The sequence below is a fragment of the Dicentrarchus labrax genome, unplaced genomic scaffold (assembly GCF_905237075.1).
Source record: "Dicentrarchus labrax unplaced genomic scaffold, dlabrax2021, whole genome shotgun sequence".
In the NCBI taxonomy this organism is placed as follows: Eukaryota; Metazoa; Chordata; class Actinopteri; family Moronidae; genus Dicentrarchus; species Dicentrarchus labrax.
In genome coordinates this window covers 13829789-13848005 of record NW_026136716.1, presented here as the reverse complement: position 1 = coordinate 13848005, position 18217 = coordinate 13829789, and the positions used below count along the sequence as shown (strand labels likewise).

The window sequence follows — 18217 nt, the reverse complement described above, 5'->3', positions numbered from 1 at the left end:
TTTCCTGCTCTTTACTCAGCAGGCAGCAGCAGTCTGCCCTCATCACTCCTTGTCTTTATATCCTTTGCTCGTACTGCCGGCGTGCTGTTTTTTTGTTGCGAAAGGGAAAATTCACATTCTCTCAGGCTGGAGTCACTCGTTCTCACCAATGGATGGAGTTTATTCCCCAGCAAGCACGGTGACTTCTTAAAAAGTGAGTGAGCATTTACTGAAAACTTAGAAAAAACAGATAAAAAACTAAACAAACTGTAATAAAATGTGTAACAAAATGATAGGTAATGATGCAAACAGTTTATGGAAATGTAAGACTTCTTTCATGGGAAAATGTAAATGTCATGCTTCAATAACAGTAGATTTTGTGGATTTAGTTGGTTTTCATTACAGTAAAGTGAGTGGAACTCATTCCACAACCTGCATAACTATAACCAAATGTAACCTTGACCATAAAAAAACATCATTATTTGACAGGAATATATATTCGCAGCATTGAGCTGTCACTTTTAATGAGATATGATTGGAATTCAATTTGCTTTCTTTTAGAAACTGCAGTTAATGATTGTGAAAATACATAAGTTGTTGCATTATCTAATATCTGGTACACTTAAGTAAAGCTGTTAGGATAATTCATGTTAGGGAGACACTTTTTATTGTTTTTTTAAGTTTTCATTTATTGATTTTTTTATTTGATGAAATGTTATTCTAAGTACTAGATCTTTTTTTTGTTATAAGTTTTACAGAAATGAAAGGCAGTTTCTCTAATCTTTAAGGATCCTTTCACTGTGCTGACTTGGTAGCTCTTGGTTTAATAAAAATATAGATATTTGTATGTTTGTGGTGGTTTTCAAATAAAGTTGTAAACCACTTTGGCGCATATAACCATATTAAAAAAATCCTTATGAGGTGGAAACCTAATTTGAACTCTCGGACAACATGTAACATCATTTCTTCTTACACGGTCCTTGGATTGGCACTAGGGGTCCCCAATAATGTGAAATGAATCTAATTTTCTAATTAGCGTTCACATTTTTGCAATGGCAATATCTAAGTCTGTAATCTTCTGCCAGATCTGTGTTCACAGCCACTAAAGGAGGATGACTTAAATTTAATGTTCATGTTTATGAAAATGGTGAGCAGCTTAGGATTTAGAAAATATAAAAAGACAGGAGGTAAAGGTTTCTTAAATGTTTGAAATTGAAGGGAAAAAAGACAATTATATTTTTTCACAATTCATTTTAATTATTGAATTTGCTATTGTTATATTTATATATTCAGTTAATATGCTTTTGACCAATCAGATCATCTTTTAATGGCATGTGTCGTTTTTGGATCTCTGTGGAACTACTATGATGTGGTCTAAAAAATACAAAGCTATTTTATAACAGCTATTAAAAACTAAATACAGACACTCCCTAGTCACTAATTTCTCCACTAACTGGTTTGAGGAGGCCAATCCCAGCATGCACAGGGAGGATGACAGGTTGGAAAAGTCTTGTTACCTTTCAAAAAATCCTCTGTTATAATTATGTTTCGACCACATATATTTATTATTAGGAGACAAAACAATTTGAAACCACTGCTTTTACACTTTTACCACGGTCCCTAAATATGCGGACGTGGTGCCAAGTTTAAACAATGAGTTAACCTAGCTTATAAATTAGTTCTGCAAGCCACACCAAACTCAATTCAAAACTTCGAGAAATTAATAAAAAAAAACGCCATTATTCGCTCTTCAGTTTAGCACGCTACCAAGCATCAGTTGTTTAGATATCCTTTAGTTAGACTGACCCTTTCACAGACGTATCATTGGTTAAACACAGCTGCAGCTAATACAATTAATAATGAGTAGCCTAGCGAGAACGTTTGATTTACTGTGCCATTGAGCGTTAACAATAGGCGACTGTTTTGTCTCCCTCCGCCGGTTTTGTCAGTGCTCATTGGCATATATTGTCAATAGCGGTTCATTTGGCACACCTGAATCAAACGGGGCCATTATTAGCCTGATTTTATTAGCTGCAGCTGTGTTTGTCCTGCGGTGACACGTCAGGTGAAAAGCCCTTTGCTTCTGGAGCTGCTAACGTCCGTAATGCTGCCGTGGGGAGCGCAGACAGCGGGGAGAAACAGCTCTAAAAGTTGGGACTTAACAACAGTAGAAGTAAGTTATTGCTTGTACACGTGTGCCGAATTTACCCGAATGACCTGAAGATTTAGTCAATTTGCTAATAATGAGTAATTAATAATGAACAAATTATTATTGGAGAGTTAACGTTATTTGAATGAAATTCTTCACGTAGTTATGTGAGAAGAAAGGGAGTTAATCTCTGTTTAAACAAAATTGCCATCTAGCTGCCTCATATAGATATATATATATATATATACAATAAGAGCATTTCAGGCACAAAATATTAGACTTGAGTGATAGCTAATGATGTGGTACCACAATATAAGAATGTAAACTATAATAAATGATAGTCTAGAATGAGGAAAATGACATGAAATGTACTAATTTTACTGTACTCTACATTATCAGAGTAAACAAAAAGAAAAGTCTGAATAACAAGATTATAAAAGGAATTTCAGTACAGTAAATAAAAGGAAAACAAATGTACAAAAATAATGTTCATTATGTGCAGGAATTCACTTCCACTATAAATCACAGTGGAAAATATTTTACATTTTGAAGGCAGAATAAAATAACTTTTGTGTTGTGGGGTGAGACGTTTCCTTCTCTCCCACTGTCCGATAGTTTCTGAGTGAATCAGTAAAAATTGTGTTTTTTGTTAAAGATTCTCATCCAGTTTCAAAGAGAAATTAAAGTGGAGGTCCTCGGGCAATACAAGTCAATAACTGATCATTTCACTCAGAGCGCGCCTACTGTTGGTATTGGAGACTGAGGAGAAAGCTGTTGTCTCACACATGACAGAGATTGTCTGTTCTACATACATACTGTTTAGTTTCCTGAAATAATGTTAGTCAAATTAGAAAAATGACCCGTATTCATATGTGAAAGTGTCTGAAGGCCTGACGAAAAACCTAACTGAGATGAAGTTCCTGTCAATTGAAACAAATAGAAATTAGTGTTCTTTGTTAAATAAATAGAGCGAACACTGTCTGCACTGTTTCCTGTTTTCCTATGGCCCGCATATGAGAATACGTTGATATTTAATGTGCTGCGAGAGATGAGGGACTGTGTAGCTCATCGTGAGGCTGGTTGAGCAGCTTAAAGGGGCCCCTGTGGAGTTTGCTCGTAAACAAACAAAATTTATGTTTACGTTCAGTGTTTCTCACCAAAACACGTTGTGTGTATCCTAACAAATATGATGTAGGGGAAGGAAGGGGTTGGTTGTCACATTCATTAGCTCTCGCTCCCTAGAGGGTGCTGCTAAAAGATGGTGGTGTAGAAATTTTCAGAATTTGGGGTCAGAGGTCACCTTTTAGGAGTAAGATTAGAGGTTTAGTGTTTTTCATGCCCAGCTCTTCTGTTTATCTCATCTAGGCTTTTATACAAGGAGATTATAATAAAACAATTATTAGCATGAAAAAGTATGAAGGGAGAGCTATAGTTGTTGTTGTTGTTGTTGTTGTTGTTGTTGGTGGTGGTTTTGTTTTGTTTTTATGCTTTCTCTTAGCTAGACTGCAACATGTGGTCTTTGGCTTTGTCGCTAGTAGAGAATCCCGGATTGTTACATTCTCTTCAGGGTTTTCACATGTGAGTGACTGGATGAGTTCAGTATTATTGTTCTTCGTACTGTTCTTTATATCGTTATATAAAGATTATAAACTGCACTTATAGGAGTGTTTTTTTCTGTTTACGGTCTCGATGGAGGAGATGTGTTAGGTAGTTGCATGTCAGTGAAATTAAACTTAAGATTGCCTCCATTTTTTTATTCCTCCCCTTTAAAATAACGTGGGACAACCAGTGGGAAAGTGTGAAACAACTGGTAGGAATGTGTACTTTGTGCGTGTGCAGAGATTGTACCTGTTTGTCTTTGTACATGCTTTTGTGATGTCCTCAAATCCACTAAAGGACCCTTTTTTTTTTTTTTTTTTTTAAGGCCCTTTTTTTAAAAGCCACTGGAAACTCTTCAAGGGCTCCTGGAGCCCTCTTTGGACCCTGCCAGCAGACTTTTAGGTGTCACCAGACCCCAAGAATTTCTACTGAAGTAAAGTACAGTAAAAGTCAGCCTGTCCTACTGTAGATGTAACCTATTCAAGGACCCCATGAACCCTCTCAAAGATCATCATACTCCCCTTCAGTAGCTCTACTTAGAAAATTCACAGTTCATTTAATTACAGTGTACACTTAAAATGCTGCTAAAGGCCCCTGAAGCCCCCTTAAAGACTCGAGGAACTCCCTCAAGAGACCACTTAAATTAGAGCCGGCCTGAATGGAACCCCTACAGTATTACAGCCGGTGGAGGTTTTCTGTGGAGTGTGACTACATTTGGCCTCCATGTGTAGTAAAGTGAACGAGGTCTGTGTTGGGAGTGTGTGGTCTCCTGGCTGTACACCCTTGAAGTGGTTTTATGTGTGTGAGTGGCCCCCACCCATCTTATATGACTGTATTTCTATTAGCCTAGTAAATGACTATTTGCAGTTACTGTTTGACATGAAAATAAACACAAAGCTCTGAAAATACATATGTTAAACAGTTTTATTGTGTTGGTGTTGACTTTTAGCTCAGAGGTTGTTTACACACCAGAAGAACAGTTTTGGCCCTTTCTGCACGTAAACGTAAATAATAACATCAACCAAGGCTGAATTCCATTTAGCTGCTTCAGTTTCGTGGTCCCTGTAGCGTCATCATTTTTACAACCTGAAACCACGCCCACTTCCATATGTCAAAAGTCTCGCTGAGTTCCCATGGAAACTGCCCTCCCTCTGGTCCCACGAAATGTAACAGCTAGTAGCTTGTAAAATAGTGATATCTCAAAAACAATGACTTTGACAGCACTGAAAGGCCTGTACATCAGGTTTTACTGATTCCACTGTGTGTACATGCACAGCTCTCTGTGAGTCAAACACCACAACCCTCTATTTTCCCTCCACATTTTATGTCTCCTCATTAATGACTTATATATTGCTCTGGTTAGAGGAGAAAATATGAAGGAGGGAAGGAGGCTAATTATAATCAATTGCCCCAAATATTCCAAAAATGTGTTTATTAAACGGAGACCAAACACACAGTGAAAGAGAGAGCGAGAGAGCAGTTTGTTTTGAAAGTTAACATGCAATCTAATCATTATACACATTTTTCTGATGATGCATTCCTGTTTGAGTTGCTCGTTGGGATACAGTGTGTGACTGAGGTGTCCGGTGGGACCTGTGTCGTGCTAAAATGAATATGAAAAGGGTTTCATTGGCAGTGGGTCTTCGTTTGATGTGTGTTGATTTGAGAAAATGACGAAAATAAAGCATTTAGTTATTTTCCTCCCTGGAGTGAAATTGAGTCCCAGCAGGGGAAGCAGATTTTTTCAGATGTTTTTTGGTTTTGGTGGACTGGAGAATGCTCAGTAATCATTAAATCTGTTTTATTATAAAGGATTGATGGGTAAATTAACAAAGGCAGCGTGGGAGGGACAGCTGCACCCAGAGGGACAGAGATCAGCAGCAGGATCAACATGGTGGTCTTTTAGTAATAAAACGGCTTCTTAATTGTACATTGTTGCAAAACATGACACACAGTGAACACCAAAATGAACTTTTAGGCTCATCTGCCAATGGCAGGTAAACTGAGAACATTTACCATCCAATTATATTCTTTACTGGCCACAAAACCGCATCGCGCATTATTTGACAAAAAATAAGTTTTGAGCCCTTCTGAACCTTTTGAGCTTCATATCTTATTCAGGATCTCGCAGAAATGCTGACATCCATGACCTTTCTCTTCGTCTTCATGTTTTCTTTATGGTGGCTTAACACTGGGAATGTGTCTAATAACATGCAACGCTGATGTTTCTTACGGCAAAAACATGACACTGTGTAGAAAACACCAAATAGATGATTTGATTCGCTGACGTCATGATGGGTACGGTGGATAGTGAGGGTCACATTTGGCACTTGGAGGGTTAACTTTGCACCCTGATGCCACCCGTTTCTAAAGGGATGTTTTGAAGCTTGGAGTCGGGACTGCTGTCATTCAGCGAGCCATGAGGAATCGTGAAAAATACTGAATTCCAGTGTTGTTAATGGCCCAAGCTAGTATGCATCAATAATGAGTTCTTCACCCGTTACCCAGGGTCACCCTGAGGTCTAGTCCCTGGCACTGGTTCCTGAACAGTTGTTTGTCGGCAGAAATAATCAATGCATACTGTTTTTGCTATTGTACATTTAATGTAATAGTAATGCTTTGCATTTATTTATTTGCAACATTTGTGATAATACATTTCTTTTCAACGTCTTGGTGCTAGCAATCTTTGCCTGATGAAGGTCTAGCACCCAAATGTTGCAAATAAATGGATTATTGTGAGTTAGACTGTGCAGGAGTTTATTTCCAACAAATGTAGCATAATAGTGCCAGGCCCGGTGCCAGGCCGAAGTGACTGAGGGGGCTGTTTTAAAATCTGTTTTTTTTTTTTTTTTTTTCATAAAATACTAGAGCAAAATATTTTTTGAATTTCTGCGCGGGAGATGTGTAGAAGCAGCTGTTTGCGGCTTGCAGCTCTCTCTCTCTGTGGCTTTACTTCCTGTTGCCCACACACAACGAACAGAGCTGTCCATGGTTCTGAAACTTACAGCTAAGTGATAATCACACATATCACTGCCAATAATTGATTCTATAGATACACAACCTAAGACTTAAACAGAGGATACTGAGGGGGCGAAGCTGTGCCATGGTGCCGAACGCAAGTAGCACACACCTAGACCTAAAATGTGTAAAATCTGTGGAGCGCCACAGGAAAGCTGTATGACAGTCTGGAAGGTAAATGCAAGATCTTCTCTGTATTTGATGCTTATTTAATGCTACTTGCATTTAGTGAGTGTGGAGGCAAATTCTGTAACACATTGATTTCAGTCAGTCAAATACAGTGAAGAAAATCAGATTGCAAAGCTTGTTCTTTCTCTTGAGCAAAGTGAGGTAGGGCCTCAGTGTCGCACAATGCTGTGACTTTTGTTTTGTTTTTTTCTTGTTTGTGTTGGATGGGCTTTTTTAACAGCAGCTATTAATTTTGCATGTGCGTTTTATTATAATCATGTGTCGCTGTTGGCTTTACGGTCATACCAGTGGAAACCACACAGTGTGAGGGAAAAACACGAAGCAGAGAGCAGACAGCTTTTCCCAAATGTACTGTGTTTACTGAGTTTATTTTGCCGTGCATGATGCAGCAGATTTTGGGTATACTGTTCATATATATTTTTGACCCTTCACTGCCTTTTAAAAAGTCCTTTTTAAACTAGCAGTAAACCAGTGACACAAAACCTTTTTATGGTTTTGAAACTATATAAAAAGGTGTAAAAACACAACATGTAAAAGTGATGTTTCATATGGCTGTGTGTGTTTTTGTTTTAACCACATGAGACCTGCATGGAAGCTGCTAGACTGGCTCTATACAAGGGAAACTAAATCTATCTACCAGCATCTCTAAAGCTCATTAATATCTTGTTTAATCCACACAAAAGGTTTTAACTGTTAATGTGTGAGGACAGACCAGTCGTTTCCTGCTCTGTAGTGTAGTATGTAGTGTTCTGTCACATTGTGACCTGTTTCATATGCGGCCACGTATTATCGTGTACTCTGTCCTTTCCTCATGTGTTCAGTCATGTCGTTCATGTGTATGTTCACACTGTATGTTGTTATGTCAACTCATACACCAAAGTCAGGATTGAAATCATGTCCTTTCTACTTCTGTTCTCCTTCGCTGTCATCATAGTAGCAGGAACATCAGACTTACACCACTGGTTCTCCGTTTAAGTTTATTGTTTGATTACTGTATTGAAGCACCTGGTCACACATATTAACAATTATTAATTAGTGAAGGAAAAAGCTTTTTTTAAACTACCATAATATGTCTGTCATGTTTAAACATAAATAGTTTATGTTAATACCACCTATATCATAAAAATGACCAGTGTGTTGACACAAAAATACAAAATATTTAGAAAAATCTAGTTAATACAAGAGTGTCGGTGGGGTTTTGATGATTTAAAAAATTGATTGGATTAATTAAGTTAGCGTTACTTGTATAAAGTAAAATTTTTCAGTCTGAATTGTAATTTAAAATGGAAAACAAATTATTGCTCCTTCTGTAACAACTATAAGATGAAACCAGCATAGAACAAATATTAATTTTCCTTCATAACCTTTGTACCTTTTTTGCCAGTATGTATGTATGTGAAGTAGCTATTGAACTGCATTCATAAAGGTCTTGAAGGTTTTAAAGTCTTAAATTGAAACTGTTGAAACCGGCAGAAACCCTGTAAATAATTACCATCACCACCGTAATTTGCATAAGTAAATATATAATGGGATCATGGTGGAAAAGTATGCAGCTGAAGCACAACGAGAACCATCCACAGTACAACATGAGTGTTTAAAAATTCTTACGTCATCATCATATGAGTTTACACACTTTGGGTTGTATCCTTACCTCCAGTAAACAGAGTGTGTTGTCATAGTGTTCCATACTCGCCTTACAGTCTCACGTCTGTCATTATACTGTGTCGTTTACTCCTATGTGTCTAAATAGAGAATAATATACTTGCCAGTATTTAGTCTGAGTGAATGCATCTTGTTGACCTCTGATTTGTCCCAGATGCCTCGCACTCTCTGTCTGTGGTTGCCCCTACCTCTCCTGTATGTGAATAAGAAATGTATTCACTGTACTGGCTGGGGAGGAATTGAACAAAGCTACAGTTTTTGATGAAATGGTCGGTAACGGCTCTTCACCGTCAACACTGGCAAAGTATGAAACATGATATACTCAATGTAGAGAGTGTAGTTGCACTGTGTGAGGAGCAGCTTGTTAGTTTTGTGCTGGCAGAGAGTTACTGATATAGTAACTGCATACTCCTCATCCTTACCCCTCTCTAACCTTAACCTTGAATAAAAGTAAAAACAAGACAGCGTTATTAACAGCATTATAATGAAGTACTGCAGTTCTGAAGAGATGCCTGGCCTACAAATATTGTTTGTTTGGTACAGACACCAACAAATTTCATGGGGGTTTTTTTGTTTGTTTTTTTTTTTTTTCAGGGAAAATTCAATTTGTGTTACAAAAATGATTTACACACTAATCACAAATCATATCACAATCCCAATATTTGTCAAAATAATTTCAATATGATGCTTTTACCATAACATGCAGCCCTAATTTCTTACTTTGTTCATGAAAAAAAAAGAAAAATCCATAAGCACTGTGTAGTAATTGAAGTTTTTTGGGGAAAATTGCCTTTTTTCACATGTATCTTTTTGTATTCCCTCTAACCTTCCTGTCTCTAACCTCTTATTTTCATAAAAGCCCTTCTTTTGGGTGTTGCAAATGAGTATCTGCTAAAAACACTGATACTTTATTGTCTTGTGTTTTCTCCCAGCTTCACACACTGTGCTGGGTGCTCCTCCTGGAGTTTTCAGGGGGATGGAGCAGCTCGGAGGTGCAGGGGGGGGAACAGAAAGCCCCAGCCTTCGGGACAGCACCAGCCCCGAGGAGAGAGGGGAGAGCCCCGCCTCCAGTGGCCCCCCACCGTGCAAGTCAAGCCGTGTGGAAGTCAACGGCAGCCCCGCAGCTCCGCGTACCAGGCAGAATGGCACACCGCTGAGACCACTTGGAGGTGGGGTGTTAGGACACACACGTACTACTTGGATACAGAGATACACATGCTTGATTACTAGAGTTAAGTCATTTTTATGGCTGAAAGGTTATGTATACGGAATGCTACCAGACCATTCTGGTCTGAATTGCTGGGGGTACAGTCATTTTACCCAGCAGATTACTGTCAAACACACTTCAAACTGGACAGAAACAAAATAAAACTCACCCAAACCAGCTTTGTTAGTCTCTCCAGCCAAAATCGCCAATGCTGGTTTGGTTGAAATATACCCTCAATAATAGATAAGAAAATATTCACAAAACGTACTGCTATGGCTGCTCTGTAACATTAGCCTTCTGGAGAAATGTACCCGTTAAAGTACGTCCTGTAAAAGTGCTTGTTTTTGCCACTGCTCAAACCCATGTGTACTTTTCGCTTTTAGGCGAGGAAAACTGACACGGTACCCTCTGCTTTGGTGTGACACTGGGATGCTGTCTACAACTAGTGGCTCTAACTCTGTGTTGCGCTCAATAGTGGACAAGGACTGCATTTAACTCTGTCAGCACTTTCTTGCAAGGCATCAGCATAACTTCCCCTCAGTTTTAGAGAAACAAAGCATTCACAGGGTCTCCACTGCATAAATGCTCTCTGTACCTATGAGCAGCAAGTAACATCCCAAACAATACATTTATATGCAAGTCAAACACCAAACTTTGTGTTAAAACACAAAACATTACCTACCTACCCTATTAATGGAGGAGAGTTAACCTGTACCTTTCAAAATAAGTCTCTTCTTCTTTCACCACTTGTCGTGCAAATATCTTGTTTCATCTTTCAAAGAGAGATTGTCTAAAAAATATGTTTGCCTCATTTTAATATTTAGCATTGTTTAGCTATAAACTCTTTTGCCTTTTTAACGTGGTCGGTGGACAAATAATACAAACTAGTCTGTTAATTATCTAACCTACAGATGCAGGAGATCACAGGCTCCTTGCTTAAGGCCAGAGTACGTGAACTATAACTCCTCACAAAATGTTCTAAAATGTTAGAATAAAGTGTTAGCACAGGGCACAAAAATAAAGTGTACCAAGAACATGTGGATGATGTGGGTGTCTGTCTGTGGGTGGGGTGGCCACACACACAGACACACACACACACACACACACACACACACACATTCTGCATTGGTGCAGTTTTACAGAGCTGCATGTACACTCTAAAATACCTAAAACAGAACACACTCACGCACAGATGCCCATTATTCTCTCATGCAGTTGAAAACATCATCATGCATCATCACACAAACATTGTAACGGTAATACACACACACCCACACACAGATATTCGGCTGGGTTGCCTCCCTCCACCCTTCCACTGAGTGCTTGGCTTATTGGCCGATAGCGTGCCTGATGCTGCTGCGGTTTGGCTCCGGCTGATGTGTCGCTGCCTCGTCAGGAGGAGGATTGATAGCTTGTTAATTAGGAGTTCCTGTGGGACAGAGCAGTGAACTGGATGGGTGTGAATGGTTCCAGGCTTGGAGGAGCTCTCGGTACTCGCCCAGTAACGAGTCTAGACCAACGCACAGGAATCGGTCTCACTGCTGGAGTTATGGCATCGCTCCTGAGTGCTAAATGAAATAGATATTATGTCCAGCAGTGCTTTAAGAGCCCTGGAAACAAGTCGTATTCCTTGTGGTTTTAATATGTGGTGCAAACACAAATACAGTTGTACAATCTTACATTCACACTGGCAGCTGCCCAGTTCAACCAGAGCGCTGTACTGAGACCACCAAGCAGCTATACTGCAGCAACACTGAACAGACAGAAATCTGTTGCTGTCAGCCTTGTTTCTGTAGGAATCCCTAACGCAGATACTATTCAGAGTGCTGAAACATGGATGATAAAAAAGAAACTTACAAATTCTCAAAAAACTTTAAAAAACACAAGAAACCAGTTATTTGCACTGTGCCTTGCTTATGAGTAACAGCTAAGAGTAAAAAGGAACCTGCATTTACCTTCTCCCCCTACATATTCTAAATAGACAGCCGCTCACCTAGAGCCCGGGTCTGCACGAGGTTTCTTAAAAGAAGTTTTTTCCTTGCCCCTGTCACCAAGAGTTCAGTCTAGACCTGCTATATTTGAAAAGTGTCCTGAGATAACTTCTTTTATGATTTGGCGCTATACAACTAAAATTAAATTTGAATTGCCTGTCTGAATTGGGCAAGCCTGTCTGCAAAGTCTTATTCAGATGATGAAAAACAGCCAAAGAATAATGGATCTGGGAAAACGTTAAGCAACTTCCAGGTGCCACCTGGGCCACATGACCCCCACCCCCCTTCCTGTCTGCACACACCAGAGACTAGTCCCAGTGGAGCTCAACCCTGTTCTCCTATAACTGTCTGTGTTTGACTGCCAGGTTTGATGATCCCGGTCTACTGTGTGGTGGAGCGTGCAGATGTGGGCGTAGCCGGTGACTGTGAGGGGCACAGCGACCGTCACGCTGAGTTTGTGTTGGTTCGTAAGGACGTCCTCTTCACACAGCTGGTAGAGACGGCACTGGTCGCTCTGGGATACTCTCACAGCTCAGCTGTACAGGCAAGTGGTAAGTAGAGTCTGGGTGTGTGCAGGTGCATGTTCAAATCAATGGATTCATATTCAGGTGCTCTTCCTTTCAGTGAAAATAGCTCAAACAAACTGACGTTCATCTGCTTTTCTGATTCAAACCTTTGCAACCAAGTGGACTATCGTTAAAAACTCACTTGTCTAATTCTCTCAATCACATAAATTAGTCAGCTAATGACTGAAGCTGTGTGCAATGCGTTCTGTGATGACCACACCCCACTTGACTGAAGGGCTGATCTGCAGGAAACGGCGCTCTTTAGTGCTGACATGATGCATCTTTTATTGTCTTTTCAGAAATTCCTTCCTCTGGATTCAGTTTATGTTTAAGTTCAGCTTATCCCTGCGTAAAATCCACACATTAGCCCCACATCTCAGCCGTACTAGCACTGTACTTATAGTTCCGAATACAAGAAATCCTGTTTGGAAAGACGTCCTATGACAACAAATATCTTCAAACTGCCAAACAATTCAAATATGACTTTATATACATTTCAAAAAATGGCTACACTGCAGTTCCTTATGAACGGACTTGATCCTGAACCCAAGAGAACCGACAGTGTTAACGTGAATGGCACAATTCAGTAACTTTAATCCAGAATAAATCTGGGTCCCATAATCTAGATACACATCATTTAATGTTATGTGGTGGCAACATTGAGAATCATTGTTCCCTTAAGCAGACATTAAGGCTTAAAGAGAAGTGTATTTTAAAGCATATTTGCTTGATTGACAGCCAGGGTGGTTTCCTGCTCAGCTCCACCCAGGCGTCCTCCACTTTGACAAAATTTGGATTTCCGGGCATCAGGATGAGGGAGAGCAGAGCAGTGAACCCAAACCCAAGCTTCAGTGATGTCACATCCCTGTTTTTGTGCAGGTCATAGATATTGACAACTACATATTTTTTCTTCAAACTAATATTGTTGACCCTCATCAGCCTCTGCCTCTTCACATCACATCTGGGGAACGTAGGTATCTAAACGTTTCCATGATTACACAATAATGGAAAACAACTCATGTTTCAGTCTTTTCTTACCACTTTGTTTGGTAATTGATGAGTAATTAATTATTTCCAGCAGCAGCATAAATGGATAAAGCATAAGTGGTTTCCAGATGGGTGGGGTTTGCCACATGGGTACAGACGAGTACCCAAAACTATACGATCACAGGAAAGGCATTTACCAAGAAGGTATTTTAAAGATAAACCTGCCTGATTTCTCCAACATTTATCTCCTGATGTGATTCAGTTTACCCGGCAAGCAGCATGAAGTCTGTATCTGTGCGTCCAAGACCAGCACCAAAACTATTTTTCTCATCATTTTGAGATCAAAACAAGGAGGCAGACAACATCCAGTCAGCCATGAAACAACAGCCTTCACACACACAGAGTAGGGCAGTTTGACATTCCTGGTGTGTCCCGTAAACACAGGGCACTCTAACCAAGTGGCCGACGCCCTGCGACCCCCCTCGCCTCTCCCAAATGGCTAGGTTTTGTTCTGAGAAATAAGCCTTTTCTTTTCAAATAAATAATTTTTGGCTGGAGTCATGCATTTTTTCCCCCAGTGTGGTCACAACCAAAATTATACAGAGACTCTTCTATTTTCTTCTGCGATTGAATTGCATCTTGCATAACTTTGGCTGGACAAGTATTTTTAAACTCTTAACTGGCACAGGGGGTTTTCTTTAATTAACTTGCACATTATGGCTAATTAAAAAGAAGCTATTTCTTATTTAGAGTATATGGTTACTGCCCTAGATTTAACATGGGCTTAGGTGAATTGCTAAGCAAAAAAATCTAACTAAATTTAACTTAAGGCCATGTTTTTGGAAGCTTTCTCTGATATTACTCACTTAAAAATAACAATCGACCGTTTTTGAAGGCTTGCAAACCACTAGAGGATTGCAGAAACAACCCAAACCTTATTTTAAGAAACATATTAAATCGATATGTTTCAACTATATTATTTTAAACATGTTTAAAATACACACCCTGAGTTTTCCAGGAACTTTGCAACTGAGGTTCATCAATAGTTTACTTGACATCAATCCATGGAAGGCAACCGTGTGTGTCTGTGTGTGTGTGTGTCTGTGTGTCTGTGTGTCTGTGTGTCTGTGTCTATATAAAAACAGCTCATTCTGAGGTAACCAAAGCACAATTCCTATTTTCAGGTGATTATACACTAATGAAACCATACCTATGAATATTATATTCCATTTCCACCAATAGATCCTACTAAATAGATGAACCTCCTAGATTTATATAGCTTAGGCTACAACAACCTTTTGTTTATTAAAAAACAGTTAAAAAATTTAACAATCAGTTATGTTCAATATAAAATGTAATTAAAGAATTGTCCCCAGCATATGTACTTAAAGTTATAGAGACTCTCTTTCTAAAGTACCTCAAACAATTCTTTGACATTTTTGTACAGCCATATGCGTTACTCAGTGGCCAACATGAAAGCACATACTGCTATATCTGAGATAAACTAAAACCATAATATTGGCCATTTCTGTGAAGAGACAAGTGTGTGTTTGGTTAAATAAGATTTGATGAAGCCCTGTTTAATCCCGCAATATTCTACACTGACAACATACCTGTCTAGTTACTGTTTATTTGTGCATAAGAAGAGTTTAAAATGTTCAAGTATGTGTGCAAATTGATATCAGTAAGCAGCTGATGACATGTCAAAGTATTAACAATCAGTTCTAAAGCAAAGTCGGCTGCAGGACACACAATACCTGTTACCAGTTATGAGGGGAAATATTGTGCTGTCAGACAGAACAATGAGCTCAGTCTGTATTCAGTACATCAACATCAAAACGCCGCTCTCATTCACAGCCTGCTTCACTCTTTAATGTTGAGCTGATTTTACATTTCTCCTCTGATTAATCAACTGTAGGGTCCCAAGAGAACAGCCTTTGTTCTTTTGCCCCTATCACCACCATCCTCATGCAATGAAGACACACACACACATGACTGAGGCTGGCAGGCCAAGGCCAGCCAGGGTCTGTGTTTGATTTAGCAGATCTTAACGCGATTAGGCCTGTTTAGATTTGCACTTCCAGTCACGGTTGTAAAGGAGGCCAGGGGAATGTTGAACCCAGGGTGATGCTCTGAGACCGGGAGAGCTCCCCAACATAAACAACACACACTCACACTCACACTCACAAACAAGTAGGTTAGCCTTTTATATTAAAAAGAAAAAGCAAGAGCGTGACAATTACTACTGTGTGTGTGTATATAAGTATTTCTAATATTGTTATTTTAGATCCAGACTTTTAAACTGACAATGAACATACGCTTTACTTGTATATTTGTTGTTGTGTTTGTTTGTGTTCTCCAGGCATCATTAAAGTGGGCCGGTGGAAACCAATGCCCATCCACTTCCTAACAGACGCTCCGGAGGCCACAGTGGCCGACATGCTGCTTGATGTCTACCACATGGTCACACTGCGGATCCTACTGTACAGGTCAGCCCTGTGTGCGTGTGCGTGTGTGACAACAAAATGCTTGTTTCTGTTTGATAACTGAGAGATTCTAGCAGTTTGTTGGTTGATTTGACCAATGTGGCAGCCTCCTACAACCCTGCTTTAAAGAATGGAAGGTTAATCCAGTGTATAATAAAGACTTTCACCTGTGCAGCTTTGCCCGGCTTGAGGAGCTGCCATCAGAGCAGTGGACCCACGCTACAGTGAGGAACGCCCTCAAAGAGCTGCTCAGAGAGACCAACCAAAGCACGCTGGCCAAGGAGTGTCCTCTCTCCCAGGTAACCTCAGTTCATACACCCAACACCCAGATATTCATTGAAAGGCAATGAATATCTAATGCACAGGTGCTCAAACTTAGATGTAAAACTTAATGGTGGGCTACGTGTGTGTGTGTGTTTTTTGTGTTGTGTGTGTGTGTGTGTGTGTGTGTGTGTGTGTGTGTGTGTGTGTGTGTGTGTGTGTGTGTGTGTGTGTGTGTGTGTGTGTGTGTGTGTGTGTGTGTGTGAGTGACTAACAATTATTTTAAATATTAATTGAATAATCTGATGATTGCTTTTATCAAGTAAATGCTTAGTTTGTGACATGCCAAATGCAATGAGAAATCCTAATAATAAATGCTGATAAAAATGGTCGTGGGGTTTTTCATAGCTGGAATAATTACACTTCTCCAGGCTGCAAAAAAACAAGTGTGTGTGTGTGTTTATTTTATATTTCTACAATTGCAAACAAAGAAAATATCAGGAATCAGTTTCCGCCTGGTAACAGTGTAAACAAACCGCTACATCCGTCAAGCAAATGTAAAAGAATTTGGACTCCTCGGTAAATAGATGGGACTATGATGATGAAGATGTGAAGCAATATTAAGTTCCTTGAAAGTTAATTCAGTTTTGCTAGATCACTCGTGGCAGTAATACGCTGAAATATACACCCAAACTCTGAAAGAAAAAGAGAGAACTTGTGGACAGGACATTGGATCAACCCCTCAGCCTGCTTGCAGTTCTCTGTTCGTATGGTTATCATTCTCTGAGCAGGTCTAAATACGTTTATGTGCATCTCCACAGAACCATAATTCTAGCTTTAGTCTCATCAGCATTCAAAATGCTGTGTGGTTGTTATTTTATAATGAATTTAGTTCAGTTCTGTTCAGTTCAGAGAAATAAAGTTTACTTTCTGGTATCCTGGCTGATAGATGATAACCTCATTAAACATGTGCAAGTAAGGAGATGTTGCTTTAAATTCCTTTTCTACAGTAAATGATAGAAACACACAGATAGCTGAGATACTGCTAAGTATTTTCTCTCTACGTATACACGCATGCATGTACACACATACACACTCGGTATTATACAGTATTGATACAGTCCCATGGGAAAGGATGCAAATACGCACACCTCAATTATCCTGCTCACACACACACCCTGCAGTCATTAGACTTGAGAGTGTGTCATTTTGACTTGTGATTTATACACACGACTTAGTCATGATGTAATTAGTGATTAGGGGAAGTGTGTGGGTGGTGTGTGTGTTTGCAGCCTGACTCATGTGAGTTTTAATCCTCAGTGTTTCCCATGTTGAGCTTTCACTACTTATTTTGAGTGTGTGCATCTTCTGCTCTGGAGAACTGACCACAGTGCATGTTGGGAAAGAAAGGGAGGGTGAAGATTCTTAATAAATTTCTCATATTCTGTAACAAAAACTCATCCCCCACTCTCAAGACTCTGCCTCTCCCAAGAACATACACAGGCTTTTCATAAACAGTTTTAAGATGAATCTTTCAGTTCAAGTATAAAGTCAGAACTGTGGGATGAATAATGCAGACATTATTATCAAACTCAAACATCAATAGTCAATAATAAAATGATGAAAATGGTCATCGATTTTGAGGTTAGCTACAACATCTTGTTTGTCTATGTAATTCTCTCTCTCTCTCTCTCTCTCTCTCTCTCTCTCTCTCTCTCTCTCTCTCTCTCTCTCTCTCTCTCTCTCTCTCTCTCAGAGTATGATCTCAGCGATAGTAAACAGTTCCTATTATGCCAACGTCTCCACCTCCAAATGCCAGGAGTTTGGACGCTGGTACAAGAGATACAAACGCATCAAAGGTAACTCTTAACCTCACTCTCACCTTTTCCTTGGATGAAAACGACTTTATTCAAAATTTTATGGCACAAAGTTAATCAGTTATGCTTTGCATTTGCCCTTGAGCAAGACTAACCAGACTACACTGTAACTCAGTAACATAACGTCTAGACACCACTGGAGACAAGTGAAAAAATAAGTTTTTGTAATTTGGGTGATCCCTAAATAAATTGGCGACCACTGCTCATGTCACGTGCATACTTTGTTGGGTAGATTATATGTAATAG

The 18217-nt window shown here is 39.5% G+C and overlaps 1 protein-coding gene across 2 annotated transcripts in view; it reads left to right on the top strand.

The window, feature by feature from the left end:
- Positions 1 to 18217, top strand: part of LOC127378793 (DNA-binding protein SATB2) — a 30450-nt gene continuing 12233 nt past the window's right edge. For both annotated transcript variants that reach the window (XM_051428058.1, XM_051428057.1), the window contains exons 1-6: positions 1 to 193; positions 9529 to 9765; positions 12160 to 12345; positions 15710 to 15836; positions 16009 to 16132; positions 17851 to 17953. In XM_051428058.1, coding sequence (XP_051284018.1) covers positions 9573 to 9765; positions 12160 to 12345; positions 15710 to 15836; positions 16009 to 16132; positions 17851 to 17953 — 733 coding nt within the window. In that variant the 5' untranslated portion in view covers positions 1 to 193; positions 9529 to 9572. The remainder of the gene's footprint in view (positions 194 to 9528; positions 9766 to 12159; positions 12346 to 15709; positions 15837 to 16008; positions 16133 to 17850; positions 17954 to 18217) is intronic.